Source organism: Pleuronectes platessa, chromosome 20 (genome assembly GCF_947347685.1).
Source record: "Pleuronectes platessa chromosome 20, fPlePla1.1, whole genome shotgun sequence".
Taxonomy (NCBI): Eukaryota; Metazoa; Chordata; class Actinopteri; order Pleuronectiformes; family Pleuronectidae; genus Pleuronectes; species Pleuronectes platessa.
The window spans coordinates 10247780-10271641 of record NC_070645.1 but is presented as its reverse complement, the minus strand read 5'-3'; the positions used below and the strand labels follow the sequence as shown (position 1 = coordinate 10271641).

Sequence of the window (23862 nt, the reverse complement as noted above, 5' to 3'; positions counted from 1 at the left end):
TGTTGATGTATTTCCAATGAAAACTTGCAAACATTCTCCGTGTTACAGGGTTTTCTCACATTCTACAAACCATTCATAAGGACAGATAAGTTACTGCATGTGTCCACCAAGGCTGAAAGGCCACTCCATCATCATATTGCCTCAATTTACTGAGATCCGATACATATATCCTGAACAAAAAAGTTTTCTGCAAACTGTTTACATTACATTCAGGCAATTCATATACTTGTGAGAGACAAACCAAAAGATTACAACGTTATGTCAATCAACTAACTACAGATCCAGGAGAATATCAATAGGAAGCACTTGAAAATTGAAATCTAAAGAGACACAGTGGAAGTTTCCTCAATGTAGAGTAACTGACTCACGCACTAAAAATATTTATTTTGATTCACAAAATCTGGATCATTGTCCAGATCTGCACCAAATTACGCCTATTAATAGGAATTTCAAGACATTAAATGAAAAATTCACAAAATGTCAAACAGAACCCTATCTCGCCTTTATTTAAAGAAATATAAATTATTCTTCTGGATCCACTCCCTTGTTCGAATATGCTCCAAACGTCAATGACGTCTTTCTTGTCACAGAACCCACCATTCTGCAAATTTTCAAGAAAATCAGTTTAGTCGTTTTTGCGTAATCCTGGTAAAGGTCAGACAAACAGACCTTTAACACATCCTTGACCTAAAAGGCTCCATTCTCACTTATTAAGCCCTGAGCATTCTGGTCTCTATTGAGGTTTCGGCTGCTCTGAAGAAAATATAAAACACAGAAATGATCTTTAAGTTTTAAAATACTCTCTGACCCATTCGTCAAGTTCCATTCTACGATTCTCACTTTGAAATAACTTTGAATTCCAGCTGTTTCCTGGCCAAAGGGACCCCTGATGTAAATATCTCACAACACGCGTGAGAAGAAGACGTTCACAGCAGCTTTTACTCCCCTGCACGATTGCTTAGTTATAACACGTGTTCATGTGGGTGTTTATATTGTCAATAAGGTGCTCTTAAAAATTGACAAAAAGAAAAACAACTTTTGATGCCTCGGAGACACTTTAAAAACTGTTCCTGGTAATGAAAAAATGTGACTGAAAATTGTTGCTTCCATTTAGCTGCTATAATTCTGCACAACACAGTGACAGGAAAAGTACTCGGCAGAAAGAAAAACAGGAGCCGTAAAACAAGTGCGAGCGGCGGGCAAAGAAAGAGGGATAAGAACAGAGGTTAACATCTGACTTCACATCGCACCGGCCTCACTCAATCACTCCTTACGTTTCAATGTAACTTCAGCTGCCGCGCGTCGCCGCCCTGCTCTGGGAGTGCTTGTCAGACGGGCAGTGCAGCGGACAGCCAAAACGGCAGTAGTTAGGACCCCTGGGGTGAGGTAGTGACCCTGGGCAGGTGCTGTGGTATAACCCTCTCAATCTCCCTGTATTCTTCCAGAGCCCTCCTCCCTCCTGCTTCTTATGCCCTGTCATTACTAAGGGGGGTTTAAAGGGGAGGGGGGGTTAATGCCCAACTAATGACAGAGGATAAGACCCACCGCTATCAAAGCTTTTGAGTCCATCCTCCATCCATCTTTCCTTCCTTCCATTCACTGCACCTGTCCCTCCATCCGCGTCCCCCTCACACGCAACGTTTCTCCGATTGATTTTAGCGTTTGCCTTTGTCTCCTTTCGGGATTAGTTTTGAGCAGCAGCTAAAAACAACAAAGTAAACGATGAAGATCATTTCTGTCTTTTCAACGTACTCTACAGTGTGAAAATTGTTTTCCACCGTGAAAGAACCCGAAAAGAACCTTTAATGGTAAGAACCAAATAGGACAAAGTGTAGCTGGTTACATGAGGAATCTGTTTACACTGTACGAGGCTTTTTAAAATAACTCTTCAAAGACAAATATACATTTTACACCAAAATCAGAAGGTTTTTTAAACGCAGGTAAACCCGCTGCCAGTGGAGGCGTTTCCAATGATGAAACCAACATGAAACCAACATGTCGGAAACTGGAAACACAACAAAAGAAAGCACCATGTACACCAGTGACAATGCTACAGTGGTTACATCTTTCACTTCCAAATCCGGCACATTGATGAATCTTGCTGCCTTCATTCGGTAAACTTTCATGGGGACAGTGAGTGAGCAGCAATTTGTAATTACCCCCACTGAATCTCAAATGGACTGAGGTCTGTTGTCTCTCAATAATAACACAATAATTGTATTAAATCAATTGAAATAGTCGCTTCGGACTTGGGGCTTTTTCTATCGTGCATAATAATTTCCTCTACTTTCATGCCTATAAGAGCAGCTTTGCTCCATTTATCTGGATCTTTCGGGATTTGCTCAACACATCTTCCACAGTCCCAAGAGTCTAAATGATCTTTAATGATCCAATATGTCTTGTCTATTAAGCGTAAAGTGTTTTATAAACTGATACAAACATAATTTAAAGACAAACCTCATGTCTTATAACACATTTTTTTACGTTTTTCTGTGTTTTTACCAAACTAAAATGTGTGGTAGTAGGAAGGAAGAGGAGGGCTTCATTTCATCTACAGGCTCACACACACGCTGCCAAACCTTTCCAAATGAAAACCAAACACACATTTTCACGCAAACACACATGCATGTCCCAAATCAATTAGAAAGTCCCAGAGTTCACAGTTGTACCCACAAATCTGAGCTCGGGGACTAATTATCTAAACACCTACACCGAGCTTGTGCAAAGAGCTGAGCCTCATGGGAAATGAGACCGCTCCACTGTCTCTGATAAAGACACGTTCGGGACAATGGCTCGTAGTGGTGACAGATAAGGAGTCCGAGAGATGCTGTTTGATCGCCATATTTTTTTATGTGTGTATTTCTTGTGACACAAGCCTTGGTACACACGGCTGTTCCCATGACACACCACAAGCACACACCATTCACTGTGGACACAAAAATATGAATCGCTTCCTATTCTCGTGCATTAAGATGAATTAATGACACAAATCAAAGACTCAAGTGGCAAATACGCACACAACTGGGAAGGCTAAAAGCAGGAAAATCTACCCACAATGCCACTCTGCTCTGTGACTGTTACCCAAAACCCACCCACACACACAAAAAATAAAAAAATAAGTTAGGATTAAGTGCAGCAGATGTGTGTGAGCCGCACAGAAAGGATTAAAAGCAAGAAGCACACATGCGGAGCGAGGCAGAAAGAACAACAAAAAGAAAGAGAAACCTAATTGAGGCATTTCTATGGAGCAAGGGTGGGGGTGTACAGTTGGACGCGAGAGAATAAAGGCTCATAATTACATAATTATAGCAGTGGATATCTGACACATTGAATGTAGACGTCAAATGAGTTCCAGATAATTTAACCAAACAGAGGCAAGTCCAGGCCACGACAGGGCCCACCTGGAAATATACCTTCTCTCTCCCTGCGATGGTCTGTTCGTTTTTATTAACCCTCGTCTGTTCCAAAGTCTTCCTGGTGTTGAAATCAAACAGTTTCGGCTCTGATACTTAGACCTTAAACTATAAACCTCTTATTTCTGTGGTTCTATCAGGAAACTACAGAGGTGTATTTGCAAATGTTGATTCTCTGGACTTGGTGCTATGGTTTTTAAATTCCTAACTCCTTTTTCGGTACCATTGGGTCATACTTATTTTATGAATCATGGCAAGGTATTGTTTATAAGGGGTGCAACCATAATAAAGATGGACAACATTTCTTCAGCTTCCTACTACTCTGTAATGAAGCCAAATATTCTAGTTGCAGTAGTGATCCGGGGAAGGAGCCATGGTATTGAGGTCCTGCCGATACTCCCATTTGACCAATAGACTTTTTACTTTAGAGAATGGAAAAATAACTGACTAATGAAGTAATTATTTCAGCACCATTTTTAAAACAATGGAGAAGCCTCTCTGACGTGAGTCCTATTCCAGAGGAATCCACCTCGACTCACAAACACACTAGGAAGAGCTCTACGACTGGTTTCATCAGTCAACACTTTAGCTCTAAAGTGAATGAAAATCGGTCTACTTCACAAACACTCTCTCACACGCACACACACACACACATATACACACTCACGGAGTGAATAAAGCTCAAACGGTTCCACTTTGTACCTCCTCCGCTTAATCAAAGCTTCTCTATTCAACAATTTGACCTTTTGTTCAAAACAGGATTATCACCTTCTCTGGTCTTCATTCACCCTTTCTCTCTCTCCCTCCCCCTTTCTTCTCTTGCCCCTCAGACCGTTTCCAGGGGCGACCCACATGACGAGGGTAATTGCAATAATTTGTTAAATGCCATGGCAACGGTGGTTAGACGGGAGGAGTTTAAAAAAGAAAAAAGAAAAAGAAGAATTGGGTGGCTCAGGAAACAAGCAAATCTCTCATCTTGCCCAAGACAGTGGGATGAGAGGATGAAAGGATGACAACAGTGTGTTTATGAGAGAGAGAGAGAGAGAGAGAGAGAGAGAGAGAGAGAGAGAGAGACACACACACACAGGGGGAGGGCGAGAGAGATAGAGTAAGTGAACAAGTGTTTGCCCATTCTCAGGGTGCTGGTTTATTGATAATGGTGGGGATGGGGAGGACATTACTAATGATTAATGTCTCTGTGGTCCAAGCTTAGGACGCCAACACACATGCACATATTCTTGTACACACGAACACACAGAGAGAGGTACAGAGCTTTCACTCTATCTGGCCAGACAAACAGCTCTATTTGAACTCTCCCTCGGCCTGAAAGGAATCCTTAATTACACAATATTACCCCTCTTCATTGCCCTGCTGTGTGTGCGCTGTGTCCACTGCTGTTCAGCCTCCAGCGGTGTGTGTGTGAGTGTGTGTGTTGCTGTGTGAGGTGTAAGTATTCAGCGGTAGCAGCTGTTTCACACATCGTGACAAAGGGGTTGAGGGGGACTCGCTCCCCACACATTCACCGCACTAATTGATTTCTGTTCAGCACTGTGGGAGAGTAACCCTGCCACACACACACACACACATATACACACACTTTTACAGACAGTGCATTCCACTTACAAGACCAAGGTGTTAGAAGCTACCAGGAGGGAGAGGGTGCTCGACAGACAACACAGGAATCCAGTTGAATTCCCTCTCGAGCTGCTCGTCAGGAGCAGTGACAACACGTCCTCTACTTCTGCATCACATCCTCTCTTTCTACTTTCAGTCTCTGTTTCAACAACTTAAAAGATAGTTCTGTCAGTGGATATCAAATACTGTACCAACATAAATCTAAGTAGCTACACATAGGCTACTCCTAAAGGAAATGAAGATGTAAAACTAGAAGCAGGAAACTTATATCAATCAAATATCTTCATGTATAGTCTTATGAATACTGACTAGGGATGTTAACAGTCAATCATCCAAATGCTCACGACAGCTTCCTGAAACTCAAACTCCTCTTGAGGAGCATGAAGGAGGTATGCACTTTCTGAGCGCCCTTTCAGTTTCAGAGTGTGACGATGGCTTGGGAACCTCTACAAAGTATTTCATCACAAGATGGGATGGATCAGAAAAACATCTGGAGTAGAACACACACACAGAACCGGTCTCCGCAATAACCCGCTGAACTCAAATCCATGATCCTGGATCAACGGAGATAGAACACTGCATAGCTTCACAATCTATGGGACAAACCGTCGGCTCGTCTTTAGCCCCTGTTTAAATACATGTCTCATAAACTCCAGAGCGGACTGAACCTACACAAAGCAACATGTAAGCACTGCACAGGTCCAAAGAACCGCTGAGTGTGAAGTGAGGGCAGATCACTGGGGCAGTGAGGACATGCGACAGGCTGAGACAGCACGGTACAAAGACACCGGACATGCACTGTGTTCCTGCCCCGAAGCAGAAGCTATGTGGTGGTTTATGGTTAAATCTTCAAGCCAAGACTAACTCACACACTATTGACACAAATCGACTTGATCTTTTAAGTCAACTATGCTAAATTTGCTGTATTTTTAGTTTTCGCTGTTTCTCTACTAACCCAATTTCTCCGGACGTGATTTAATCATTTCACTTCACCATCTACTGAAAGAGCACACGTGAAGCTTGGTATTCAAAGTTAAAAAAAAAACATCTAAGTGTTTTCACGGATCATGCTGCTACAAATCTGTCTGTTTTTTTCCTTAATGTTTTAAAAGCATAATGTGCTCTTTGGTGGAAATGTCAGTGCAGTTTCCTGCTGAGGTTTCCTTCATTTTCGGTACCAGATCTTTTTTGATAGCTTCTCTTAGCTTCACTGCATCCGTTCTATCCCCCATTGTGTTAAATACAGTCCAACACTTTCATAAACACTTAGCGAAAGGTCAATTTTCACAAGTGCTAAATGTTTCATTACATACGGCTCAGTTTGTCTAAACACTTGAATTAATCTATTTAAGAATGTGTTGATAGACACTGATATGCAAACAACCTCAACGTTTGATCGAGCATAAATGAAGCAGTTTCTAGACGGACTCAAATGTACCATGAGAAATGAAAAAAAACTGGAGACTCTGGCCAGCTGCACTATTCTCCTCTATCAAGTTGTAGTATTAGATACCAGATGAAAACTAAATTAAGTGGGCCTGCAGGTGGTAAGAGCTCATGCATGCAACCTGCCACAAGAACAGAGGAATACTCACAGAGTAGTATTTCTTGATGTAGCGACGGATGTCTAGTAGCAGTTTGTTGCTAATGTTGACGGTGAAGTCGATGGGGCAGCTCCCACAGGGGTTGTGACAACATCGCATTAAGCCGGGCTCCAAATTTGAACCCTGCAAAAGAGAAAACGGCACATGTCAAATCTGAGAAAAGCATCCAAACGGTCCACATGTACTTTATATGTCACCATCTTTAGTCACATTCAAAGTACAGATCCAAAATAGAATACATTGTCATGCAGCGGTAAACAGTACGTTTAGACCGTCTACCCAAATTATTCTTTTATTTTTTTCACACTTTGTCATGTTGCAGTCTTATATGTTCAAATAATCAGTTAAGTAATTTTTTTCCCATAATCTTTGCTCCATATCCCAAAATAAAAAGGTGTAAACAGGACATTTTGAAATACATTGACATAAGTAATTAGACACTTTACTACTTGACTTGAAATGAATCTCAGGTGCCTCCCATTTCTCCTGATCATCCTTATGTTCCACACTCCGATGTCAGCAGGTGGTAAATTCAGTTGACTGGACATATTTTGGAAAGGCAAACGTGACAGGGGCAGCATCAAGCTGTGAGGACGTTTTTCAGCCGCAGTGACAGGGAGACCGGTCAGGTTTAGACAGAGCAGAGTGCAGAGATATTCTTGTCCAGAGCGCTGAGGACCCCAGACTGAGCCAAAGGTTCAACTTCCAACAGGTTAATGACCCTAGGAGCAGCTAAGGACCCTGACATGTATCCAATTGAATGTCTCTGGGAAGGGAGAAAATGTCTGTCCAGTGTCCACCAGTGGTTTTCTCAGAGTTTGAGAGGACCAAAAAATCTTGTTGCACAAAGTCCATGGCTTCACACCTATGAAGACGTGAGGACTTGTGTTTTTGCTTGGTCATTATGGGGTAGCGAGAGTAGATAGGTTTAGGGGGAAACAAAAGATGAAGGGCTAAACTCTTAACTCTTAATGCGCTGTATGAAAAAGCCTGCACACGATGGAGTCTGTGTAGCAGGAGGCATTTACTACAGTCTCAGTACAGTAATTAAAATCTGTCTCCCATCAGTGCTGCATCCTGCGCATAAACATTACTGTATCTGCATAGGGATTCATCACAGCTGCATTTTTAACTCTATGCTGAGAAAAAGCAGTTATGCAACATAGGAAACGTCGCCATTAACTTCAAACCTGCACAAAGAGCGTGTCAAGCGGGAGGTGTAAAGGCTTAAAACACCTCTGGGTGTGGTAATATTGCAGCCTGAAGCCAACGGGTCAACGTGAACTCACTGTCCACTTGACAGCAAGACTTACAGTTCATGCAATGAGGGGGGGAAAAGTAACCAGAGTACATAACAATTACACTAAATATAACTGCTTTAAACACTTGCTCCCTTCAACCTGAGCTCCATTTAACTGTCGCATTGATAGCAGCAAAAAAAGGTTTCTGTACGCGTGTGCCCCCCCTCCACACTCAGCCACACGCTGACTCTTTGTTTGCTTAAATCATTTCCTTTCTAGGGAAAAAAATATTTTAGACCTGTTCGACTCATTGAGTAAATTCACACATTAAACACAATTGCAGGCTACATCCTAAAAACAGTCTTGAGTGTCTACATCTCAGTATCTGCCCGTCCAGACTAAATCGCAGCCGCAGGGTTTTCAAACTAAGACGTGGCCAGCAGCATTTCCAAACTTCTCTAAACCTCCAGAGAAGTGTGGACATCAGAGGCCTCCACAGCACAGTGCATGTGTTTTCAGATGAAACCTTAGTGTGTGCATGCAGCCTATGTCTCTTCTCCACTTCTTCATGTTTTATTTTCTTTCCGGTCTTGAACAGCCTCCCTTCTTCTCTCTCCATGGTATCCTCCCTTTCCACTCCTTTATCTCACTCGTTTCATTCCAAACTTGAATTTGACAAATGCACTCCCCCTCCAAAGCAAGTTGCAACCGTCACTTAATCAGCCAGTTGTTCTGCTATTTAGGTTAGTTTAATTAAATGCCACATTTAATAAAGACACCCTACGTGGTTTCTTCCTGTCGGGAGAGACAGGCTCAAAACAATCCAGGGAAGTATCTTTTGAAATGCTTCACTTCTCTACATGTCATCTAAATCCAAGCCAGCTGTAATCTTAACACACCCTTCTGTAAAACAATTTGAAAAGGTTGACAGTGTCAGCTGTCTACCTGAACTGTTCCCATCCCCGTCTTTGCTCTGATAATGTGCAGCTTTCATGTGGGACACCCAACGCTCTATTTAAACTGAACCTAGGGAAATCCCTGGAGTTCCAGACAAATTTCTTACTCTCCCTCCTCCTTAGTTAATCTTTTCATACCCCCATCAAACAACTTTCCTCCTCTGTCTGTCCTCCATCATCCATCACCACCTCCTCCAAACATCTCTGGCTTTGTGTCAGTGCTGGAGTCAAGGCCCATCTGTCCTCCCCTCTCATTGAGCTGTTAGACCATGTTCACAACCCTAATTAACTTACTGTCTTATCAGTTTCTGTGTGTGTTTGTGCGTGTGCATCTTTGCGTGCATACCAGCCTCTGAAGCACGTTGGAGAATTAACACCAGTAATCATTCAAATCCCGGTAAGTTTAGTCTAAAATTGAAAAAATGTAAACAACACTAAACTATCTGAAGTAATTTGTTTCGTCGCAGACAAGAATTTGATTATTAACTGAATCAAATAAGAAACATATATATGGTTCTTGTGCAAGTTTCTGCTGAAGTATAACATGTTACCTTCATTTTATGGAAAGTGTGTGTGTAAAACTCCTTTTTCTAATTTAATGCAAGTTCTCCGGGCCAGCAAAGGACAGACGGTTGTCAGTTTTATTAGTGTCTTCCAGACGAGAAAAAGCTGCCCTGCTCCTCATTAGAAGCTGATAACACACACACACGACCTTGGCCTGGCAAATGGGTGGAGATCAGTGTGTGTGTGTGTGTGTGTGTGTGTGTGTGTGTGTGTGTGTGTGTGTGTGTGTGTGTGTGTGTGTGTGTGTGTGTGTGTGTGTGTGTGTGTGAGTCCATGGAACAGCAGGGGTTAAAGGAAAGGCTTTTCAAGTTGTGGAGTCCAAACAATGCCAATGAAAACAGAGTCGGTATTGGAGCCAGGCAGCTGTCTAAAAATACAGACACAGACACAATATAGAGGATGACTACGGCATGAATCCTTCACGGGAAGTTTGAGTGAAATGCCTTCAGAAACACTGTTCTTCCACTCTCATACTTTCTATCTGTGTCTCTAGTGATTAGTCCATTACAATCCATTAGTGAGGGAAGCAATATTTTTTCTTTTTTGTCTTACTAGGCATCTGTGAGATTCTTTTGCTTCCGCACATCTCTGACTTTAATGAGGTCCTCAGATCTGCAGAGGATTCTAATGGTGTAAATCATCTGGAACTTATTTCCCCCTATTTGGTTGTTAGGTCATGACGTGTTGTAGCCGTTTCCGTGTCCAAGCTCTGGAATTTGCAATCTACCACAGTGCTGAATCACTGGCTGTAATTGTGGGTCTCAGATGGTAGAATAGACTTGGCTGAGCAGCACAGAAGCAAAAACTGTGCGAAGAGCGAAATGAGGTAGATTAAATCCCATCAGGTGTTCTCTTTCTCGCCTGGACATTTTTGAAAGTGAAATCATTCCTTATTTATGCCTCACTTCAAATGACGTTATAGCAAATTAATCCACAGGTTCTGACATTGTTTTTTGCTATGTTTGGACCCAGATGTGGATATCAAATTAAGCACAACATCAAACTTAAAAAGGAGATGGGATGATATAAACTCGTACCTCAGTACTTCTTTCCTAGTCTGGGCTTTTGGTGTTTGAGGTAAAGCAAAAAGATGACTTTGGAAGGTATAGAATACAGTTTTGAAATTCATAGTTTAGGAATCACGGAATAAAATGGGACAGATTGAACTGTTAGGGGACTTGCGTAATGTCTGTTTACTTACAGCTCCTTCAAAGACGTTGTCGTAGATGTTGTCAGTGCCACACTGTGGGCAGGTGAAAGTGAACCTCTCACAGTCTTTGTAGCGCTCTTCATCAGTCAGCTGGACCGGAGCTCCCAGCATGCCGTCAGCCTCCTCCTCTCTCTGGTGCTGCTGCTGAGCCCGGAACTGGCTGGGGTCAAGACCTGACGGGGACAACGCCATTTATAAATCTACAGTAATTTGAACAAATGTTTATGGACAGACAGGGACGATGAGACACAAGGAAAATAGTGACGACATCTGAGCCAAACCATTTTTATGACCATTAAACAACAATGCGACATCTATTTTGTACTTTTATTGGACCATTACGAAATCGGGCCTGACATCGTTCCTATGTTTGGAGGTCTCAGCTGTCAATGGACCATTAAACATCGGAATTAGAATTCTAATGCCAACATATAAAGAGAGATTAGTAGCAGCACACTGATGTATCTGTACCGCACAAATACTTCAAGGACAGAGTGTATTTATAAAAGAGCAAGAGAGAGAAATTGTGTTTAAACTTTAAATGTAAATTATGTCGTTGCTTTTTGCAAGTTGAGGTCAAGACTTTTCACTCAAAACTTTCGCCCCCGTGTTTTTAAAGACAAAGAAACCTGAAAAACTTAGAATCATGATCTAGCACCTGATTGATGATGGGCAGCCCACTCTCAATACAATTAAAGCCTTTTACAGTTTCTCATAACCTGTAATTAACCTACCCAGCCACGTGGCTATGAGCACGCTGTCAATGCCCTCAATGGGGTCACAGATGCGAGACACCACGGGGTGGACCTGCTGGGCCAGGTAGTACTGAGTGTCCAGACTGAGACCCTCCTGCTTCTGGAGTTGCTCCAAAGCGTAGGCTCTCTGACTGGCTGCGAGTGTGGAGCCATCCTGCGGGATAAAAACAAGATATGCAGTGGTTTCAGTGGTAGATTGTACCCTGCACTGTAGGTTTGTAAACACAGAAGTATCCGTGGAACTTCAACTATATTTGTTCATGATCGGGTAAATGATAAAACCCCTATACAATTTCTGTACCCCAGTCATATTCACATCTTTTTTGTATGCACACACCTTACAGATGATGTAAGAAACTGTATCTCCAGCTTTGACCCGCCCGCCCTGAGAGTTCATCCATAGAGCCACGTGGACGTGAGGGAGGCTCTTCTTGTCTGGGTAGTCCTGAGGATCTTTAGTCAGTGCCTGAAAGAGGAGGAGAAAAGACAAAAATGACCATCAAGATGAGAAAATACAGTAAGGATGGCTCCCTATAGGCAGAGCCTCACTTCAGTTGTGTTGATTTGATTTGAGTTGTGTTTTTATTACACATTTTAAGAAAGTCCTCACCTTGTTTATCTCATACTGGTTCAGAGGTATGGTTCCATCTGCTACCTTCTCTCCCGTCTCCACCAGGTGTTTCTGGATGTTCTCCACAATGACATCACGACTCAGGTCCGACAAGATCTGACCAATCACGTAGCTGGGAGAGGAGAAAATAGGATTTTATCATGCAGGAGTATTTCTGCTGTAATGTTTATTAAATAGATCGTCCAATGGCAACTGGGATTGGCTCCAGCCGCGACCCTCAAAGGATAAGTGATATTGGCAATTGATGGATGTCTATTAAAGACCAATAGAAACCTTTAACATCCCGGTTAGTGCCCTTTCAACATGCTAACAGGACAGTAGCTTTATTTGCCGACACAAGCATTTGGGAGAGAAAATCCAAAGTTCAGTTTGGTATATTCAACGTACTTGCCACATTCCTTGGCCAGGTCACACCAATCTCTGCGGACAATATCCAGCCCTTTGAGCTCCTGCTTGACGGTGTACTGTCCATCGCCGTGATTCTCCACAACCAAGGCTGCGTATTTCTTCTTCTTCAGCAGTAAGAGGGACTTAAACACGCCGTCGATGTCAATCTCCAGCAGTTTGTAGAGCTTGTTCACTTCAGCTTTTACCTGGAAGTAATGAACATAAGAGATGTACATTTGATAGATTGCCGGGTAAATATGTGGCGAAAACATTGAGTCACAGTCAAATAAATTCACAAACGGACCTTATTGCCGAGTTTGAAGACCTCCTCCAAAGACCGGCTGTTGGTGTTGATCATAATTGAGTCCGTGTCTCCGTAGATGACTTCCAGATTCATCTAGGTCACAAAAGATTAAAGGTTTTAGGTCATATTGTTCCAAAACCCTTTTCAGTGAACAACAACTGAAGGCTTGTTGATATCTCACCTTCTGAACCAGGTCTTTTGTGTTCATCAGAATCTGAAAGAGGAAAGCAAACACGACAGCATGAATGGATGTAAATGTCGACTACAAAGCGCACTGCAGCACATACACTGTAAACAACCAAGCAAAGATTATGTTTCTATCTTATTTGTTGGGCGATTGTGTGTGTGTAGTGAGTGGTGTGTATGCATGAATTCGTGTGTACATGAGAGCAGAGCAGGTGACTTGCTTTTAAATGGGGGATAATTGGCCAAGAGGGCAATTATGAGAGTGTGCTGTGACAGGAGTCTTTTCAACCCCCCCCCCCACAGACACACACTTCTTAATGACTCGTAATGGCCTTTATCACCCGCAGAGAGAGTGACAGACAAATAAGAGAATTCTGTAAACGCAGGTTGTCCACCGCTTGTGTGTGTGTGTGTGTGTGTGTGCTAGTGTGAAAGAGGGAGAGATCTGTGCAGCAGAGGGATCCCAACAGGTGGGGGCCCAGAGGAGTGGAGAGTTGGGTGGGGGCTCTGGGTCGCTAATCTGGGGGGTCGGAGGGACGGAACGCAGTGTGACCTGTCACCAGCAATCTGCTCCTCAATCAACCACAGCCGGATATATACACACCCCGACTCGCACTGTGCTCAGCGTCGGGACAAGGACGTGGCTATTTCAGAGTGTCAGGAGGGGGCGGGGTTAGGCAGCAATGGAATTGTGGGGGGGGAGAGACGGACGGACGGTGTTCCACTCCCTGAAACCAGAGTGGGACTTCAGCATGCTTTATGGGCTTCTCGATACTGCTGTACGGCAGGGGGGGGGTTGGCTCATTCACAGAACAGCCATCTCCATTAGGGACTGCAGTCAAGGTCAAGGTCTCACCACAAACAAACACACACAGATTTTGGCCTGAGCACATACACCCTGAAATGTGCTGCTAAGCTTTTATGCAGACGAATCGACTAAACTGACTCACACTGGTTGAGGAAGACGAGGAGGGAAAGAAGGATATGAAATAATTCTCAGGACTTAGTAAGATTGAGGGTACATGTCGATAAATCTTAAAACCAAAAGCGACCCTACCGCTGTAATTTGTGACGTCTAATATGATGGCATTACCGACATTTTCAGTAAAAAGATTACTGCATTTTAGTGGATAAAAGCTTTCAAATCATGAATGAAAATGCCTTTTCATTCCAGGTTAAAATGTAGATCACGGCCACATCTAGTAAATGTAAGAGTATTTTATTCATCATCTAGAAATAAGAAGAAGAGGTAGATAAATAGAAAGGACTGAGCGAATAATTCAGAATCCTTCATTTTTCCGCATTTTGTTATGCTGCATCCTTTTTTTCTCCTTAACTTTATATTAAAATGTCTTTTCATTAATCTACACTGAATATCCCATGACAAGGGTAAAACAGAATTTAAGAACTGTTTGCTGACTTATTGACAAGGACTAGTATTCGGACACTTTGATAGGAGACTTGAAATTAAGGTTAGGTGCCTTTCGTTTCTCTAGATTCCCTTCAGCTCTCGTCATACCTGCAGTAAACATCTGTGTCAGGTGCAAGATCACAAGTGGACAACTCTCAATAGAGGCGTGAAGGTACCAGAGATGTTTTGTAGTCTGTGGCTATATTGTCTGAGCTGAATGCAAATGCTTTGTGGACCACATACTGCATGAGGGACCACCTACCTATCTGACATCCTCTGACCCTAATTGATTTTCGACCGGTTGCCAAACTAAGGCCATTGGGTTGAAAGAGCTAATTTGAGCAAGAGGGGGAGAAAGGTCTTGGAAACAGAGGTGACCAAGAACCAGATGGTCGCTCTGACTCTGCCCCTGTGTGGAGATGGTAGAAACATCCAGCCTGTAGCAGACTCATTCAAAAAAATGCAGACGCATCCCAGCAAAAAAGTATTTACCTGCTGCAACATTTTCTGGACACGTTCCGGGTATGTCAAGTTGCAATGCATTGACTGTATTTACAATTTTTAAAGTCATGATCCAAGAATTCTCTCTCATAGAATTACATATCGGTTTTGAATGCATTGACAATTGATGAGGTCTCAGTCTCAACGCCCCTTCTACTTTGTTATCTCATATATTGAATTAGAAAATCTATGTTCAAATTTATTATGAGTAATCTCTCTTCAGTATTTCTTTTCACGTTGATGCAGTAAGAGAGAAGTGGTTTAAAGAGAGCGAGACAGAAGACGAGGATCAAATGAAAAACAAAAGACGGAGAAACAAAAGCAAAGTGCCGAGAGGTGATGGATAGAGAGATGTAGAGAAGACAGAGTGCGAGAAAAGTGCGGCGCGAGGGGAGGATGAGTGCGGTGAGAAGGTGTTGATGTAATTGATGTGTGGACTCATTTAGACGGGTTTTCCATATGCTGTCACTTCCAGCAGGACAAACTGCATCAAGGAATGAACCATGTGAAAGACAAGTCATTTGACCATGACGCTGGAATGTGTGCAACTGCTGGTGTGTGCGCTCATTTCTATACACATACCAACACAGATATTTTATGGACCAATGCAAACGCATATCCCCAGGGGGTAGAAAGAGTGCGTGTATGTTTTCCCTCTGATGACTGCACCAGTCACCACAGTGAATTCCTCTCATACCGAAAAAAACTAAAAAGGCCGGAGAGAGGACTTGTATTGTTCAGACACTAATAGTGTGATTGTCTTCTGTAAAACAACAGCTTGCTCCATATTCGTGTTAGTCAATTAACCAAGCGGTTTCCTAACAGGAAACGGAAACTGCGAGGGGCGGCCAATTAGAATTTCAGACATATCAGTGCTTCTGTTTGCCAACATGCACGAATATGAATACTTCATGTTCAGTGTTTATTTCCTTAAACGTAAGATATGAAGTTAATCACTTTCAATGTTAACTTGTTTATGTCCATGTCAAGGTAACATTTAATTACATTTCTTTATCAAACATTTATTGCTCTATATCTGAGGTATTTTATAGAAATATACTTTTTTGAAGGACTGGCATTGAACAATAAAGAAATGTAAGACAAGGAGGGAGAACAGGAAGAAGTCTTTTCTCTAGCATACACCATTGTACTGATGAAAAATAAGCCTGTCGTTATATTTATTTAGGTTTGTTTTGTTAACTACTTCATTAAAACTAATTGCATCAAGAAAACGATAAACAATTAGGGAGCTGCTGTACCTGTAGTTTGGTTAATTCGGTGTGGACAGAAGAGAAGAATTATCCTGGTTTGACATCCTCCCTCGTGATATCAACATGGAACCATGTGGGCTTGTTAAAATCATTGCTTCCTTGACAATCAAATATCAATTTGGTGGTAGTTGAGGGTTTGAATTTTCTGTAGTATCACACATTCACTATGATAAAATACTGTGGTCTGTTTTGCTTTCACACCACAAAGAGCAATACAATGGAATGCTTGGAAGAGTAAAGCTTTTTCTGGTCTGCAACAGCCTGCCTCACACCAGCGAGGAGCTTACATGCACTTTGTACCATCTAGATTATATATTATATTAACACTAGTTTTGGGCCAAACACACAAGTGTGGTGGACTCTGGATTTAACCGATTTGCATTGTTTTACAGTTGACATTAATAATCCCCATTTAGAAAAAACCTTATGCACCCAACAAACCGCCTTGTTTCTTGGGGAAACCCACTTAAGGGCACCTGCTCCTGCCAATGTTGGAAAAATATGTAGTTGGGCACAGGTCAATGATATAAAACAGAACTCTTTCAGTCAGTGAATAAACCTAAATCTAGAGATTAACGAAACGGATTCGATTTGAGGTTTTCCAGAGCCATTAAGCAGCAGGAGAAAATCTGCATTTGCCCGATGGCTTTTTTCACAGCTTGCAAATTTGTGTTTTTAACCATGTCTCATGTCTTTGCATGTGCACCTGTCTGCCCATTAGCCGGGAGTTATTGCACCCTGTCATTCTAATTGATAAGTGGTTCAGCCTCGTTGGAATATCCGCCCTTTCACAGCTGTTGTTCGGGGATTCGTTGGCCTAACCTATTAGGCATCTACGCGTTTTGTTGTCATGTCGCTCTCATATATTCGTTTATTTCAATCCACTTCCAACGCCTCTGCAACTAAATCTCTTTTCTTTTGCCAAGTTGACATTTCAAATAATATTAGTCGTAATTGACCTGTTTGACAGAGTGACAAATTGTTTAAATAGGGAGAGGAAGCAATAAAGATGAGAGACAAAATTATAAGAGGAGAAAAGGGCATCCACGTCTACCCTCGATCTCCCATTCTGACCTGCTACACACACACACACACACACACGCATACACGCACACAGACAGACACTGCTCTGCTGATCAGCAGATCAGAGGCGGCATGTTAAACCTCAGTGTGGCAGAGGGCCCTTGTAAAAAGAGCCTGGGGTACCAGTGACGATTGTTTTGAAAAGCACTCAGCTGAAAAGCATTTTGGGATGACAGTCGGCCGACTGAAATAGCACCTGTGGAGGAACACACCACTGTCGGAGCTCGGGAGCCGTTGTACGCACAAAACACGTACACGATGCGCAAGAGTACGCACGCACGGACAAATAACTCTCTCGCTAACACGATGTCACAAAAAAAAGATGCACACGATTTAAAGCTTCTTCTGTGTAAGTGTGAGCTGCGCAGACCCAGAGAATCAATGTAAAAATCCCCTATTGCAAACAAGCACACACACACACACACATCTGTCCTGGCAGATGCCATGGCTGTGTCCTCCTGGCTGCTGCAGGGAGGGTTTTTTGATTGATTATTTATTTAAGCCTCGGAAAACACATTGAGGAATAAGACCCTCATTTACAATGGTGCCGAGGGTACAATAAAGGGCAAAACATTGAGAAATAAATAAATAAGAATAGAATAAATATGCATATATACATACAGCAATACAAAGTAGGGGTCACAAACAATCAACCCTGACGATTCAATAAAAACTATAAAATACTATGGTTAAGCTTAACCCAATTTACAGTTACAATGACTGCAGGAGAAGCCAGCCGTACATGAAACAAGAATCGGGTCAATCTGTTTTAAAGCTGCGTCTGATTTAACACAACCGGTGCAGATCCCAAACGCTGGCATTCATCGAAAATGAATAGACAGTGACAATGATTCAATAAAAAATATGATACTTCAATAGTTTCAGTTTTAAATATCGTAGAATGCTTGTATTTTTTGCCATTGACCAATTACGGAAACTAATTTGTCATTAGTCAGTATGATAATTGGAAACTTTCTGGACACTTTTCATAATCAATTTACATCGATGAACATGTTTAGCTTCCACAGATCGAAGTTCTTCTCCAGTTTGGAATTATCAACTTCTGAGTCGTGGACTCTCTCATCCGTGTTTTTGCCTCTTTGCCGTGTGGATGAATGGCTCAAAGTGCCATTAATGACAAAAGCATTCTCCAGCACAACAAAATAGAATATTCTTTGAAACGATAGATGTTACAAAATATATCATCATATCAGTAGACTTATGTATAGACTTTAAAAGGGCTAAAGCTGTCCAAAGAGGCCTTTTTCTCCTCTGCAAAAAATTCTCTCAACGTTTATAATCAGTTGTGAAATTTCATTAAAATATGCATCGGTGGCTTTAAGTGTGGTAATTAAGGCTTTAACGCCAAACCAAATGAAAAATGATTCAGAAACTTGAAGCTCCACGCTGTGTCTTTTTCAGGATGCGTTTACCATCATCAGAGCAGATCAGAGCATCAAGTCTATCAGGTCATAAATCAAGAAACTTAAAAGGTTTCAAAAGAACTGTACATGTGCACCACTACTGTGCCAAGTCAGCCTAAACCATTTACTAATTATCCTCTTATCCAGCCCTATCAGTAGACCTGATAAAGACAGCAGATGTCAGATCAATCCATTATCAATTATAATCCCTGTCATTAGCCCAGTCTCACATGGCCTCATTAGCAGGTGTTACCAACGTTGCAGTTTGGATTCTGAAACCCTGTCCTGTCCACTGTCAGCCCTCACAGACAAGCTAATGCCGCCAAAATAGCAGCGACGCTCCCATGTGACTATTTGTTAAGTCCCCGCCTATCAAGAGCAAAGCCAGCTCTTTAAGCCGACTACAGGACCATGGAAACATGCAGCCCTCATTTCCCCAGACACGAGCGCGTACACATGCATGTGCAGACACACCATTGTGGCGGGTTATGTATTCTTACGTCTAATTTAAGAAAACGTAAATGTGACCCCAGTGATTCTAGGACAGCAGCGGTGATTGGAACCCTGCATTAAAGAAACAAGGGCAACAGTATTTGCGTGCACAACCATCGCAGACTGTAGTCGAGCAGACGGACGTGCGGACATGAGGGGGGTGGTCGAGGTATTCCTGTGTCCGAGACGGGTGAAATGATTTGTGATTCCTGGGACGAGGAGAATGAAACGCTACCTAAACGGGGGACACCAATATTTACTCAGACTTCATTACACCCGCATACACACGTACAAATAGAGGTTTAACCTAAACCAAACTTTGACCTCTCCACACCCTCTGCTCTGTCACCCAAGCCCACTTCTATTCTTCACTCTGCATGCCGTCCAATAATGTCAACTAGGAGCTCCTGTCAGGCTGTTTTTAAACACAAGGACAGAGACTCAATTACAGGAGAATGGCCGTCGGGAGGCATCCTCCGTCCACACACACCTGCTAATGGTTGTCAGGTTTGCAGGCAAAAGGGTCAAAAGTCAAACCAATCTGCGTTCCGCAGCAATCAGCGGCTTCCACCAGCCTGTTGTTAACATCACTCGTTTAGAGGACATAAACACCAACACACAAACATTTTGTTTGTGGTGACAAGGGAAGGTTCGTGATTTTTTTAAACAAAATCATGGTGGTGTGGCAGCTGTTGTGGTGCCCTTGACTGGTAACAGACACCCCTGTTTGCTGTGACAAGTAATATTAGGCACCAGGTTGTGAAATTAACAACGATAACCTGCCAATAACCACAAATAACCAGGCAATAACTAGCTGAATGCAGTAGAGTTTTTCCTGCATGATTCTTTATCAAACAGCGCATTAACTAATCTCTATGAAAAGATTCGAAAAATGAATACGAAAAATCTGGAGGCAGGGAGCCTTGTGGTTTCTGATTAGACCAATTATGTTTAAGAAGATTTTGGCTGAGCGTAGGTAATCAGTCCATGTGGAGAGCAAAAGAGGTGTAACACATCCAGTGAAATGCATTGGTTATTGTTATTTATATTTTTATGCATTCATATGCAGCTAGAGATAATATTGTCTGGATCTAAACAAATCTGCAAAAAGTTTTGTTGTTTGTATTTCGTGTAGAGAAACGTTTGACTCGTGTGATAAAAGAAACTACTCAATGCATAGAGCCTTGGCCCGGATATCCGACCTCTACCCCAGAAGCCCAAACATAATAACCCCATTGCCCCCAGAGGCCGATTCGTTATCAGACAATAGACGATGGGCTCCATTATTAGACACTTACAGAAAATCCTCTCTATCCTGTGTCAGGTGAAACCGTGGGATGATGTCAGGGATTCAGCGGCAACTCTTCAGTGGACAGTGAGTCTTACTGGTGTGACAAATGCATCTTTCAGCCTATTTAACACACACATGTGTGCGAGTTGACTGTGAGTCATAGATCTGTTCCTCTGCACCCGACCGTTCTCTGGCGAACATACAAAAGAACCCAAAATAACGCAGAGGGGTTGAGGGGGACATCAATCTGTGGTGAACCCTCGCCTGTGTAATCCTAAACCTTCACCTTCCTCTTAATACCCATCATCCCCCCCCTTAATACCCACACATACCAGGACAGAGGAGGGCCACAACAAATGGTCTCACCGACAAAGGGCAGAGTTCGGCCAGTAGCACTTGTGCACATTCACGGATGGGCATTAACACACAGTCAAAGACACACACACACACACCCACACACGGATTAAAGACATACTCAAGGAACTTGTATATGAGCCGTGGGGAAGGGGGTAAGTGGGGGTTTTCCGCTCTTAACTTGGCAAATGTGATCAGAAGAGCCACAGCCAAGGGTCTGTCATCCCCCTTCTGAGCCTTCTCGTCTAAAGCCCGCCGCGGGCAGGCGGACAAACCACTGTGGTCCCTGGCCTGACCCGTTGTGCCACAGGGGGTTAAGGCCTCAATTTAAAATGAGAGTGAGAGAAAGGTGAGAGCTAAGCCAAGAACACACGCGCATTCAGCCGAACACTCGTCCATACAGATGAAGGGAATGCGGCAAGGGGCGGGGAGGATGGATTTATGTCCGCTACCGAGTAGTGGTTAGTGCGCGTGTTACAATTATAAATATAAAAAGCCTCTTAAATCATGATATGAAAGTTGAGTGCAAATGTGACGATTAAACTGGGGGCGGGGGTGCAAATGGCAATACCCACAAATACACTAGAAACCCGGCTATAAATGCCAGCTGGCCTCTCTGGCTCGCCGCAGTCGGAAACTACCAAGAACCACTTGGCTGGCGGTCATTAAACTTCAGCGCCCGATACAGAGTCAATAAAAACAGCTCGGTTTGGTTCAAAGTGTCGAACCAAACCACGGCCAGTGTACGTGTGGTAAGTGGTGACTGCTATACTGGGAGCACTTCACGTTCTAAATCCACACTCTAAAAGATATATTTCAGTTTTGACCGTCCAGATCAGAAAAACAATGACGTCAAAGCCTCATGAAACTGTAAACAAGAATTTGATACTTCCTAGAATCATGTAAATTTAATTCAATGTAAAAACATTAATAGATGTTGTCGCTAATTTGAACAGTTGAATCACAGATATGCACAAATTTTACTTAAATCTAGGATTTAATTTATTAATTGTCTTAAATTAACTTCAACCACACGTACTATTTAGAGAGGTGTTCCTGGTTGTGTTGAGGCTGTGATCTACATACAGCCAGAGGTAAAAATAGATGCATCATAGATACAAAGTAAACAAAACTCTAACATTGTGCAAAGTGGAATCTTCCGCTACCTCAGCAGGTCCGTGCTGTGAACCATGTGCACACCGTGACTTCAGATGTGACTGATAACCTTACGATGCACGTGTCTCCAATCCATGTCAATTCACTCGCCACCGTGTGCAACTAACCAGGGAAGTGAAGTCCTAATGGAATACAGTTAGTTTACAGAGGCCTCACCACACTGGGGAAGTTACTTCTATAAAAACTCAAAAAACTGATGGAGTTTAATATAATAGAATTACCTACTAAAGAACTCAGAGCTGAAATAATGCACAATACGTTCCTGTTTGTTATGTTTCCTCAAACTACCATGTCTAACAGTTTAAGGGAATTATTCAGCTTTTTTAATTTAAGAAGTGAAACAGCAAGGGTCTGGGACTGAGTTAGTTGTTGTTGTTTTCATTGGATTTGTTGAAAATAATAAAAACCCAGAGAGTTGCCAACTTTATCTTTTCTTACAAATAACTTTCCTTGTGAAAGTCTTTACACATTTCATTATTTGATGCCAAACTTTTACCACTTACAAACCCTAACTTTATTTGAAAAATGTATTATTATTTTGCTTGAAGTTTTACAATAGATTATTTCAGCAATTTATATCTTGAGAGTTGGGAAAAATCGCTTCATATTTGTTTGGTTTCTTTAACTGCCATGAGAAATAAATTACATTTTCTTTTCTGCCATTTACAAACAAGGAATGCACATTTAAATTATGTTTCCAAATTATTTGGTTTAACACAACTGCACCAAAAATGTGCAAAAATCCCACCATTTCAGATGATGAGAGCGAAACTGACTTCCTGTTTATGCTTCTTGGAGGAAATTAAGCAAGAAGGAGGTGAAGTGTAATTAACACATGCTCCTCTGGCAGTCTGGGGTGAGAGAAACTCCCACCTGTACAAGCAAATAAAAAACACACCTTTTACAATGTAGCTCTGTCAGCCTAACAAGCATGACTGCAGGCACAAACCGACTGACAAATCAACACACACACACACACACACACACAGTTACTGCCCTGCCCTCCATTAGGGAACACAATGAGTGTGTAAGGGGATCTTAATGAAGGAGTCCCCTGAGGCAAAGCCTGACGCCTCTGCTGAGGATGTGTACTGTTAGAGCTCATTAAAAGAACATGAGTACAACCACTGACGAGGTGGGAGAGAGAGTGTGAGCGTGGTGCTCGGTTACAACACCAGGTTTAGCCGTTTATGTCATGCAGCACACACGCCGCTTCGCACCAGTTTATCGAGCGCGCACGCCCACGTTGTTCCATTCGTGCGTGTTGACCGGAGTCATTACACAAACAGACTTTACATGGGGAGAGTGAGTGTTCAGATAGTGTGTGTGTGGGGGGGGGGGGGGATTTTGTTACTGGAAAACACTCACACAGGACTATTGATATCACAGACACGAGAGCAGGCCTCTCATTCTGACAAAATGAACTTGAAGGATTAATCATATTTAGAGGAGGGAAGGGCGAGCGAGGAAGATACTATTTAGTGGAGAGGGAGTGCGGCTGACAAATGTGAGACAGGAGAAAAAGAAAAAAGAAACACGAGATGAGGAAAAAAAAGTCTGGAACAAAATGGAACAGAGGAGGGAGCGGTGCAGTGTGGATTCTGATGTAGCAGTGCCACCTTGTGGATAAGAATTTGACTGTTTCTACTGCACTCTCCTGTTGATTAATAGTGAAGACCAGAGATTTAAATCACAGTCTGAGTGTATGTGCTTTTGTATGATCTGCTCTGTGTTTAAGCATAAGGTTATGTACTTATACAACAGACATATTGCACTTTTATAGTATTAATGTATATCCTTCTATTTATCGTATGTATTTTGGATTCTGTTTCTATTCCTATTTTATTTCTTAGGATGTTTACCCTTGAGCTACTACTTTTTGTGCTGCTGTGTCAAATTGAATTTCTCCTACAGGGATCGATAACTAAAAGTTTTATCTTCTTTTAGTTCAGCTTGTTTAGATGTGCATCAGC

At 42.3% G+C, this 23862-nt stretch overlaps 1 protein-coding gene across 1 annotated transcript in view; it reads right to left on the bottom strand.

Annotated features, from left to right (window-relative positions):
• Positions 1–23862, bottom strand: part of pola1 (polymerase (DNA directed), alpha 1) — a 46709-nt gene that overhangs the window by 13901 nt on the left and 8946 nt on the right. Inside the window, exons 27-34 of the mRNA XM_053412985.1 lie at positions 12882–12914; positions 12701–12793; positions 12397–12602; positions 11989–12121; positions 11716–11844; positions 11358–11532; positions 10615–10796; positions 6644–6775 (exon numbers count right to left, since the gene is read on the bottom strand). Coding sequence (XP_053268960.1) covers positions 6644–6775; positions 10615–10796; positions 11358–11532; positions 11716–11844; positions 11989–12121; positions 12397–12602; positions 12701–12793; positions 12882–12914 — 1083 coding nt within the window. The remainder of the gene's footprint in view (positions 1–6643; positions 6776–10614; positions 10797–11357; positions 11533–11715; positions 11845–11988; positions 12122–12396; positions 12603–12700; positions 12794–12881; positions 12915–23862) is intronic.